At 33.8% G+C, this 12,117-nt stretch overlaps 1 protein-coding gene across 1 annotated transcript in view; it reads left to right on the top strand.

Moving 5' to 3' along the window:
- Dync2li1 (dynein cytoplasmic 2 light intermediate chain 1) overlaps positions 1–10,065 on the top strand; it is a 28,820-nt gene extending 18,755 nt beyond the window's left edge. Inside the window, exons 9-13 of the mRNA XM_046425102.2 lie at positions 1,218–1,294; positions 1,848–1,918; positions 4,655–4,752; positions 5,179–5,271; positions 9,775–10,065. Of these exons, the coding sequence (XP_046281058.1) occupies positions 1,218–1,294; positions 1,848–1,918; positions 4,655–4,752; positions 5,179–5,271; positions 9,775–9,837 (402 nt within the window). The 3' untranslated portion in view covers positions 9,838–10,065. The remainder of the gene's footprint in view (positions 1–1,217; positions 1,295–1,847; positions 1,919–4,654; positions 4,753–5,178; positions 5,272–9,774) is intronic.
- Positions 10,066–12,117: the final 2,052 nt, after the last annotated feature.

Below are 12,117 nucleotides of genomic sequence, written 5' to 3'. Positions count from 1 at the left end.
AAACATATTTGTGGTTGAGTTTATTCCTCTCCCATAGAATAAATAATGTAATTAGAATTGTATAATAAATATATTCCAATTAAAATTAATGATTCAATTAAAGTTTTCTCTTTATATATATTTTTTAATATTTTTAGTTGTAGATGGACATAATACATTTATTTTATTTATTTTTATGTGGTGGTGAGGTTTGAACCCAGTGCCTCACATGTACTAGGCAAGCACTCCACCACTGAGCTGCAACCCCAGCCCCAATAGTTTTAAACACTTATTAGAAGCATTAAAGTTATTCCAGAGCTTTCTTTTAAATAAATATATCAAATCTTATACATTTGTAATACTTTCCTTGGGAGCCTTATACTTATTCCAGAATGAAGGTTATCTTATAGAATTACTAGTAAAAACTAGAAAATTCATGTCTTTGTTTCATGCATCTTAGTCATTCTGGTTTGGCCAGAATGACATTCTGAATGACTTGGTATCTTTTAAAATGAAAAGATTTGTAAGGTAAACATATGTCCTGATTTTCACTCATGTGAGAGCTTAATTATTAATAGTATCTATCTCCTTTAATCCTCCAAAAATGTTCTGGTGTAGTTATCCTGGTTATATACCAGGTTATATACTTACTTGTTCATTTGGGCAATGCTCTCTCTTATCAGTGACTAGATATAAAACTTGACACCAATGAGAATATTTAGTAGTTTATTTTTCAGGCTCCAAAGGCAATTCAGAAAAGAAGTTTAAAAATCACTTTAGTGAGCTTCAGTGTCATTGGACCAGTCTGCAGCTCCCATGGTGACTGTTTTGAAGGTGGCAATATGCCCTTCTATGTGAAAGTTATTTTTTATATATACCTCTTGTTTTCTAACCAACACAAATGCATGTTGGTAATTTTTCTTTTAGACCATAATAAGAGTATGCACACACATACAGACGTACATTTTTAAAAGTCTCTGACAATAATAGTGATCCATTTGAGTAGCTAAAATGATTGGTGAATTAACACAAGTCTTTTCCACACCATGCACTCATGAAGTTTGAAGAATGAGTTAAAGTGATCAAGATTTCTTTATTCAAATTTTGTTTTGCCCAGTCATATATGTTTGTTGGGCCAATAATTATTTCTGTACTTCTTCAAAGGTTTATTTATTTTACCTGTTTTTGTAATTGAAAGGCAGAGCCTATAATTTATTCTTCTGGATTTTTTTTTTAAGTTTACCAGTAAATCAGAAGCTCTATTACTAAAAATACGTGGAGTTATCAACCAGTTGGCATTTGGCATTGATAAAAGGTACTGTTAAGGTGTTTCTTATAGTTCTTATTTTATTTGGTATTATTGCCATATCTGATTATTATTCTCTCTCTTTTTTTCCTTGACTGGCAAAGTTCCCTGAATAAAGGGACAATTTCATATCATTTCCTGCTTCTTACATTGCTTAACTGTTTCTCAAATTGTACAACTAAATATTTGTCTGAAACTAGAATAAGTTGATACTATTACACTTTTTTGTTCTCTTTCACCCTAATTTAGTAGCCCTCCCTTTATTATTACTCTTACATTAACTTGAAATAGAATTGAAACTTTTAGTATGTTTCTTTCTTAGCTTTGCCATTTCTCTTGGTTTTGATTTAGGTGGTAATGGGTCTGTCATTTCTTTCCCTTTAAAAGTATTCATGCTATACTTTAATTTTTGAAATTTATTAATTTGATACTTACTTGTTCATTTGGGCAATGCTCTCTCTCATCAGTGACTAGATATAAAACTTGACTCTGATGTTTACAGTAGAGTGTGGCAGTATATTTGATTGCTAAACTAAATTAGAATCTTTTCTTCTCTCTGTAGTAAATCAATATGTGTGGATCAGAATAAACCACTGTTTATCACTGCAGGATTGGATTCTTTATGTCAAATAGGTTGGTGAACTTATTAAGATTATTCAATCTTTTTTTAATTACTTATTGATTTTATCCTACACCATGTGTACTTCATCTCCAATGTACCACCATGTCTGGTTTCATTATCATTATGGTTATTTTGTATGTATTTATTCTGTAAACACAATGTTGATGCACCATGTAGCACATTGACATATTTGTGGTAGAAGGAATGTCACCAGGCTGATTTCTAATCTTTATTCCATTCAAAAAAAGAAAAGAAAAAGAAACAAAGAAACACACACCACACACACACACACACACACACACACTTTTTTTTCCCTAAGTGATATCCTGATCTTTTACATTTTAGCTTCTTGAGTTTAGAAAAAAACATAAGTATAGGATGGCCAGGAAATTCAAAGCTACATGTTCTAAGTAATGCGCAAATAAGAGATTGAAAGGATTGTACCAATTAGTTGTGTCTTAATTTTTCATCATAAAAATAGGTTGCCTTATCTAAAAGCCATATTTCCTAAACTCAGAGAGTCCATAGTCTTTTACAAAAAAAGGAACTTGAAGAGTTTATATATCAAGCCCCTTATCTTTAAACAAAAGCTGTTTTCTCCGAAAATCTTTGAGCCTTGCAATTCTTTATACTTTGGAGGTGGCATGGTTTGATTTTAACATTCTAATGGGCACTAGTTCTCTATTATAATTCCCATCTTCCATGACCTGTACAAGTGAAGATGACTTGACTTCAAATGTAGAGATCTTTGTAATGAGATTATAGACTGAATTGGAATGAAAGGAATAAAGGTGGTTTTGCCCTACAAGCAGTCATGGAGACTGATTTTTATAATTATAATTAATGCCAATTTTAGTAGTACTGAGGATCACTGTGTGTATTGACAGTGGATAATGCTGCTATCTAGACAGTTGATGAAATATTTTTGCCCATGTAAACATTGGAGATCTGAAAAGGGTTGATAATTATTGAAGTTTTTAACCAAGGAGCTTAGACCTCATCAAACTAAAAACTCTTACTCAATGAAAGGCCATGGAAGAGATGGAAAGACATGCTACAATCTTGGAAAAAATATTTTTGAACCACTTATCTGCCAAAGGACTACTATTTTGACTATTTTTGATATAAAGAACTCAGTTTTTAAAAATCCAAGTAGAAAATGAGTAAAGAAAACCAGGCATGGTGGCACACAGGAGGATCACAAGTTTGAGACCAGCCTCAGCAACTGTCTCAAAATTTAAAAAATTAGAAAGGGATGGGGATGGGGCTCAGTGGTAAAGCACCAATCCCCAGTACCAAAAAAAAAAAAAAAAGAGGAGGTAAGGGGCAAAAGACATGAGCAGACATTTCACTGAAGAGGACATAAAAAGGTGTTTAATATCACTAGTTGGGAAAATGCAAATTGAAACCACTTACCAAAACTGCTAAAATTAAAAATAGTGATACTACCAAATACTGGTGAGAATACCAAAAACTGATCGCTCACACAAAGCAGGTAGAAATATAAACTAGTAGGCCCTCTGAAAACTTCAAAAATTAAGCAAATATATACCATAAGGTTCAGAAATTGCACTAGTGGACATTTTTCCCAGAGTTATGTTCATGAAAAAATATATGTGTTCCTAGCAGCTCTATCTGTAAAACTAACCCCAAACTAGAATTAACCCAGAAGTTCTTCAGTAAGTGACTGGCTAAACACAACGAGTTGCATCTGTATCATAGAATAGTACTCCACTATTAAAAAAAAAAAAAAAAAAAAGAACAAACTGTTGATACATACAACCTGGATGAATCTCCAGGGAATCATACTAAATTAGAAAAAGCCTATCAGGGAGGCTTATATACAATGTTACAATTCTACAAAATTTTTGAAATGAAAAAGTTTTAGTGGTTAGATTGGTAGTTGTCCTAGGGTACAAAAAGGACTGTGGGTGGAGAAGTCAGGGGAGGGCTTAGGAAAGAGTTGAGCATGCCTATAAAATTATGACACAGGGTTCCTTGAGGTAGTAGAAATATTCAGTGTCTGAACTGTGGACCTGATGATAAAATAGTGTAGAACTTAATAAACACACACATACACACAGAGAGAGAAGAGTACAAATAAAATCTGGAAAAGCTGAATAAGATCAATATATCCTACCAAAGTGGTAAGGAGGTCTTGGAAGATCAACAGTTTTAATAAACATAATGATGAAGACATACAATTTTAAAAACTCAGGTTATAGATAGAAAATTGCTAGGACATAGCAGCAAATTTTATAATTTTTCAAATTAAATTATACAAGCAATATATAAATGCATTCTCCTCATAATAAAGCTAAAATAGTATATATAATGCATAAGGATCAAGTTTGTTATATATTTCCAGAGTTTCTATGCATTCACATATATGTGGATATGACATGGAAAAACCTGTTTTACAAGAAAGAAAGAAAGAGAGGGGGGAAGGAAGGAAGGGAGGGAGGGAGGGAAGGAGGGAAGGAAGGAAGGAAGGAAGGGAGGAAGGAAGGAAGGAAGGAGAAAGATTTGGTGTGTTTGGGTATGGGTATAGGGAGTGTAGAAAATGAAAACTGCAGCTTACTCATCACTTCTCGCCTCCTCTTCTTATAGTAGAATCTTCCAGTGGCTTGTTGGACTGGGTAGGAGTAAATTTTATTGATGACTATATTAGGGAGTTGGGAAATGAGTGATCTAAAATTTATATTTTTATGAGATGCAGTCATTTGGAGTAAAGTTTTCAATTTCAGGGTCTCCTCCTGTTTCTGATAATGACATTGGAAAGCTTCATGCCCATTCACCAATGGAATTGTGGAAAAAGGTGTATGAAAAGCTCTTTCCACCAAAGGTATTTATTTCTAATTTTTTTAAAGCAAGAATTTTTAGCACTATTCAACAGTTACAGGAAATATTACTGTTTCCTATAACTTACTATGGTAACTTTGTTTTTATCTCTCATGCTCAAAAATTGAGTGAACATTTATTTTAAAAAATCTATTGTAAATAAGGCTCTGTGGAGGTTGAAATATGAGTCAGACATGGGATCTTCTCTGTTTCCAAACAGAGATCTTTAGCTGTTAGAGCAGAGAACAACAGCATCTGAAAGGGGAAAGAGACAAGACAACCTGGAGGACTTTCAAATGGGCCTCAAATGATGATGAAAACTTGACTTAGAATGGCTTCAATGTCAGGATGAGGGTTGGAGCTTGGTTTGTTAGATGGTAGCCATTAAGGAGTCCTGGGTGTGAAATGATTTGGAGAATTGTAATTTCAGAGTATCAACACACTAAAAGATATCAAGGACCCAGCACGAGATCCTCAGTATGCTGAAAGTGAAGTTGATGAGATGAGAATCCAGAAGGATCAGGTATTTATTATCCTAAACATTTACTTAATTTCCTTTCATTTTATTACAGAATCTGGAATGCCTTGGGAATTCCTTATTTTTTTTTCAGTGTATTTACCTGTCGTCTTTTTTTACTTTCAATATTATTTAAATATTACATCTGCACTGTAGGAAAAAATCCTGATATGCATAAAGAAGTAGTTTAAAAATCACCTGTCATTCCACCACCCAGAGATGACTTAATGTTCATGTATCTTTTTTCAGTTTTCTGATTTTTTTAATGTTAAAGATGGGTAGTGATTCTTACCTGGTTGCTGAGAAACTTTCATAATATTCTTTCTCATGTGATTATCTGAAAGGTTTTGTTTTTCATTAGGACATTCAGACTTACCTATACTTTGCTAATACTAGAAAAATTATCTTGTCCAGTTAAGGACTTTAGTCTGAAAGCACATACACATACGACAGAACATAGTATCTATGCTTAAATTTAGAGGCTGCCATTCCATAAATGCCTACATAGTCCGTTTTTTTTTAAGTTTTTTTTACTTGGTGATGGACCTTTATTTTATTCATTTATTTATATGTGGTGTTGAGAATTGAACCTAGTGCCTCACACATGCTAGGCACACGCTCTACTACTGAGCCCCAGCCCCAGCCCTTCATAATCCCATTTTTTTAAAATTTTATTTTTGCCTTTATACATGTACTTTGGGGGTTATTTTTTGTATTACAATTCTTATTACACATATATACCACAACTTTTCATGTCTCTGTTTATATATATAAAGTATGTTGACACCAATTCGAGTCTTCATACATGTACTTTGGATAATGATGTCCATCACATTCACCGACCTTGCTAGTTCCCTGCCCCTTCCCTTTTCCTCTCACCCCTCTGCCCTATCTAGAATTCATCTAATCCTCCCATGCTCCCCATCCCTACCCCACTATGAGTCAGCCTCCTTATATCAGAGAAAACATTCAGCATTTGTTTTTTGGGGATTGGCTAACTTCACTGAGCATTATCTTCTCCAACGCCATCCATTTACATAGTCCCATTGCAATATACAAGTCTGATGTAAGAAAGCAAGAGTTGGTAAGTTACCAAGACTCAAATAATACACTTAGACTTTTCTCAGATCTCCCCTTACTTTGATAAAATAAAACACTGCAGAGTCAGCAAGCACTCTAAATTGAAAGCCCTGACAGCCTGTGTGACTCAGGCAGTCACACTGTTGCAAAGGTAACTTGAAGGCAGCTGTCTGCTGGGAGCTGTGACCTGGGTATTTTTCGTAGCACTTTATTTTCACCATAAGGAGTCGTAGAAAAGTAAGCAAAAATTTAATTTAAAAGTAGCCTGGAAGACTTTTGAAAATGATGTCATGACTATTTAGAAGGTTTTGTAGCTATAGCAAGTTGAGAAGCATTTGGAGAGACTGTAAAATGACCTCACATAACCCTTTTTATGTGTACCCTGTTATAACCCTTGTTATTACCCTTATATATGTACCCTGGCTGTAGAGATCTGTTGGAAGTCAACCCTGGATTAATATTTAGGAGTCAATGATTAACTTCCATTATTGATGAGTATCTCTTTATATTGCATAGTGACCACATTTATTTTGTTAACCTGCGTAGGTATTATTCAAGGACGAGATTACTTCTGAGCATTGTGAGTGTTCACGTTGAAAGCTATCTTCCCTAAGGGAACTGAGAGGCAACCCTGCGGTGCGGGTATCATTCTTCACTTGACTCTGGTACCTCACTGCTATTAGATCAATAATTGCTATAATCTACTTTAAAAATATACATTAGCTAGATTTTTTTAAGCCAACCTAAAAAGTAATAATAATTTTGCCTCTTAGCCAATTTCATTCTTGTTTTGGCAGATGAATTGATTTCATCTTGCACACAGGATTTACATTCCTTAATAAATTTATGCATTTGTTTTAAAAATACTGTAATGATTACTATTTAATGCTTTCATTATTTAATTGATATCTAAAATTTGACATTCTGATGTCCAGAATTTTAAATTTTAATACTATTTCATATGCTTTCAAAGGACCATAAGTTGTTTCCAATTGTGTGTTGATATACACAGTTGACTTAAGACAATTCTCTAAAGATTAATTTTGGAAGATTCCTATCGATTTCCCTCTAAACATTTAAATATACACTCATCTTTATGTAGGCAGTATGGAATCACTGCTAGTTTTATTGATACAGCCTATAGAAGAAATCGTCCACATTTGGTGAAAGTCTAGTCAGTTGTCTATTGCTCTTTCATCACATTTCCTTTGGTCTTTTAATATGATTATTGCTACATAAAATTTTTCAGTGAAAGTAGCATTATACTCTTTAGATTTTATTTGATTTGACATTCAGAACAATGATATTCATTTAAAAGGAAAAAAAATGATTTACCTACTTCTAAATTTTAAAAAACCATGGTGTTCCAGAATTACATAAAAGTGTGTCCCGGCTTTGAAGATACCTGTAAATCAGTCTAGTCTGTGTGTTTTGTGCCTGTGTACCTTTAATCCAAACAGTTGCTTCTGATTCTTTTTCTTCTTGGGATGAGGATGGTGCCGTATTTCATTAAAATATAATGAAATGACCCATGGGTGAGGACTGGCCCTAGCTTGCAGGAGACCAGATATTATCCTCTTCTTGACACTCCCCCATACCTATGCCCTATTATAAATGGTCTAAATAATTATCAGAAATATAACAAAATTATTTTCATGGCCTCTAAGTTTTTGCAGTGAAATTAGACTGCACCATTTCTAGGATAGAGAGGCACATTCATGACTTCCATTCAGTTTCTCCAACACTCAAGCCTCCAAAAAAGCCCCAAGTCCTGTTGAATCATTAGGCAAAAAAGATGTATCCATATCCTACCCCCAAATCATCTGCCAGTGGAGAGGAGGCGTCCCGCGGCAGTGTTCCTTAATATCTCATTATTGTAAGTCTCTGTAATAAAGTTGTTCTTTTATGATTGCTGTCCAGAATCTGTCTTGCTCCTTGTCCCTACAGATGCATGGAGATCCTCCTGACCTGTGAAACCAGTCCTCACAGGTCAGATTGTAGGAAAACCCCTTTTGTCTTTTCTGCAGTCTAAGGGTCTCTCCTGATTCTATCTCTGAGGTCTGTCTTTTGCCACATTTCACATGAGCACAAGAAAACACTCCAGTATTTTTTAGTTTTTAAAATCCCTCTAGTTTTAAAGCATTCTTGATTTTAGGGGATATGAATATGGAAAGCATTTGCTGAACCTTTGTATCCCTTTTCTATATTTTTGTTTAAATTAAAAAAGAGTGGGGGTGGGGGGGCAGGCACATTTGTGCAGTCTGTAATCCCAGCAACTCAGGAGGCTGAGGCAGGAAGATTGCAAGTTTGAGACCAGCCTCAGCAGCTAAGCAAGGCCTTCAGCAACTTATCTTCAGCAGGGCCTATCTCAAAATAAAAAATAAAAAGTGCTAAGGATGAAGCTTAGTTTATGGTATATCACCTCTGGTTCAATTCTCAATACAAAAACAAAGTAACTAACTAACTACATACATACATACATAAATACATACATAGGAGATAGCACATGGAAGTATCCTACCTTCTCCCTAGCTATTTGCTGTTATGAGGTGACATATGTCCACCATTGTTTTTGCTGGCTGCTTAGGAAGCCATTTGTGAATGAACACTTGAGGTATTTAATCCTTCTTTACTGGGGGACATCTAAATTGTTTCCAGTGGTGTGCTGAGATATATAAGCAATGAGACACATGCTCCCAGCATCTTGGGAGGCTGAGGCAGGAGGATTGTGAGTTCAAAGCCAGCCTCAGAAGCATAGCAAGGCTCTAAGAAACTTAATGAGACCCTGCCCCTAAATAAAATATAAAAAGGGCTGGGGATATGGCTCAGTGGTTGAGTGCTCCTGGGTTCAACCTCCAGTACCAAAAAAATTTAAATTTAAATTAAAAAAAAAAAAAAAAAAAAAAAAAATATATATATATATATATATATATATATATATATATATATATATATACATAAATCAATGAGCATTCTTCCATTTATATCCTTGTATACCTCTCTATAATTCTGTATGATAAATTTCTAAAAGTAGAATATCTGGTTCAAAGATTATATACATCTTAAATGTTGATATTTTGCTAACTTCAACTTCAGCTTTGAACAGCAAATTAAAATGAGATCAATATTTAAAGTATGACAGATGCTACATTTTATTAGTTAAAAGATAATTTGTATGATATATGAAATATATAATTTTGTATGAAACTTTAATAAATTCATTTCTGTTTAGATTACACAGAAACTCTGAAGACTATTTCTAGAAAATTGATCTTTAGTAAATCACTTATAAAATAATTATCAACAAGCTTTGAGAATGATAATGCTAGAAAGAACACATTGTTTTATCTAAAAATGCTAAGGCAGCTTTAATATGTCTACTTGAATTTATAAAATTGATTTTTCTTAAATAATACATTTTTGTTTTAGGAACTGGAGCAATACAAGAGAAGCTCTTCAAAGTCTTGGAAACAAATTGATCTTGATTCTTGACTTAATTCAACTATTGTGTATTTATTTCTTCTTTCCCAAATCCAAGTAAGATTATTAAATATTGTGTCATTATGTGACAAAAGTTAAGATGTGTAATTTGTTAGAAGAAAAGCTGAAGTTCTTGTTCTTTTGCAACTCTCTGGATATTCTAAAATATTTTCGAAGGGGAAAAATTGTGTGACTACATATAATATATTTTTGAAAAATAAAAGAATCTTTTATTATCTACCTCTAACGTGTAAGTAGTATAGACCTAAGTAAGCATGTATACATATCTGCTCATGTTTTTAGGAAAGCAAAAGTATTTGGTTTCAAAAATAAGTTCAAGTGCCCATGTTGGATACGTGGTATATTCAGCTGCAGCTGGTTTTACCCTCAAGAGTGAAGGAGTATTTAAAATGGACACTCCTGGGTCCTCACATCAAGAGATCCTGAATCAATTGTCTGGAATGGAACATTTTAAATCAGCATTCCTCTGTGAGACTGACTCACTTATTTAAATATCACTTTTTGCAGAACAGGCAAATTTAGGGGAGATAAACTATCAATAAGTAAACCAAAACTTCATTTGTTGGGGATAACCAGGATCATGTCCAAGGTAGTATAACCTTTAAGAAACCTTCCCAGTTATGTGGATTTGTGTGCTTGCTAGCCAACTTTAATTTTAAGAATGTTTGCTATCGTTAATCAGGAAAGTTATTCTTATTGTTCCATTTCCACATACAAAATACATTAACTCTAATGTGCCCTGCATCTACTTTCAAAAAAGCACATGTACCAGCTCCAAGAACACTCAGACTGACCAGTGGCATCTGAGTAGATATCTGATTACTGCCAACCAATAGGACTTCACAAACTATTTGCAGCACACATAGTTCTGACACTCTTAAGAACAGGATTTTTAGCATGTTTCTAAAGAATCTCAGTTTTTTGTTTTTTTTTGGGTTTTTTTTAGTTAATACATAACAGTAGAATATATTTTGACATATATTATACATATATGGAGTACAACTTCCCATTCTTCTGGCTGTACATGATGCAGAATTACATTGGTCATGTATTCATATATGAACATAGGAAAGTAATGTCCTATTCAAGGAATCTCAGTCTTTTTAAAATATTTTTTTAAGTTGTCAATGGACTTTACTTTGTTTATTAATATGTGGTGCTGAGAATCAGAACCCAGCGCCTCACACGCTTGAGGCAAGCACTCTACCACTGAGCCACAATCCCAGCCCAAAGAATCTCAGTCTTAAGAACAGTTAGATTCCCTGCCTTTTTGCAGTCGAGAAAGAGCTCCCTTTAAATTCACAGTGAACAATATGATCTCAGAAATATCACTGACTTGGTGGGAAGAAAAATCCTATTCCCCAATAGTAATAGGAATTTTTATTATATAATTTGATTTTCTTACATATTACTGTCCATTTTTTACTTGAGACACAAACTGTCATATGTTGAAAGCCATTGTGTTTTCCTACGATGCTATCACTAACATTTAATAGCTTGAAGTCACGTGTGATGTCAATTTTCCAAATGTTCTGAGCTAGAATGAAATTCATCTGCATATGAATAGCAGCAAATGTTTCCACTTACCTTGTACACCCATATCTTTAGTAAGTTGAAATCAGTGATTTCAAAAGAGATTCCTGTGGGACTCTCTTTGAACAACTTTAATAGATTATCATCTCCAGAATTGTCTATAACTGATGTGACATATATAATCTGTAAGGCATTATGTAACTATTATACCATAATCATTGGTGTCAAAGACCTTTTATAAAAATTGACAGTACTATTCTGGTAATTTACCAGTGTCTCCAGATCCTTAAATACCGTTCTAAGCAGGAGAATTTTACTGTGGTTTCCTTAATGAAATGATCTTTCCTACTATAACATGAGCCATTTCAAGTGCTATAATTTATCATTCTTTATAAGTTAGGTCACAGTAACTGAACAAGTTCATATGCTCTCTAGGATATTCTTGCTCCAAGTTTCCATGGTAACATTGAGATAGTTTCATTTCAGACTTGTATGTCAATTACTTGAAGATCGATCAGAAGGATGAAAAATCATTTAGTAAAGAATCCATATTTAGGGCTGGTGCTCCTAGCTCAGTGGTAGAGCGCCTGCCTTGAACGTGTGAGGCACTGGGTTTGATTCTCAGCACCACATAAAAATAAATAAAGATATTGGTTCATCTACAACTAAAAAATTTTTTTAAAGAATCCATATTTAATTGTATCCATAACTTCATCCCTGTACACATGTAATATACGT

The sequence above is a fragment of the Marmota monax genome, unplaced genomic scaffold (genome assembly GCF_021218885.2).
Source record: "Marmota monax isolate L192 unplaced genomic scaffold, Marmota_monax_Labrador192_F-V1.1 WCK01_AAM20220418_F8-fsc00015, whole genome shotgun sequence".
Lineage (NCBI taxonomy): Eukaryota > Metazoa > Chordata > Mammalia > Rodentia > Sciuridae > Marmota > Marmota monax.
This window is presented reverse-complemented; position numbering and strand designations above follow the sequence as displayed.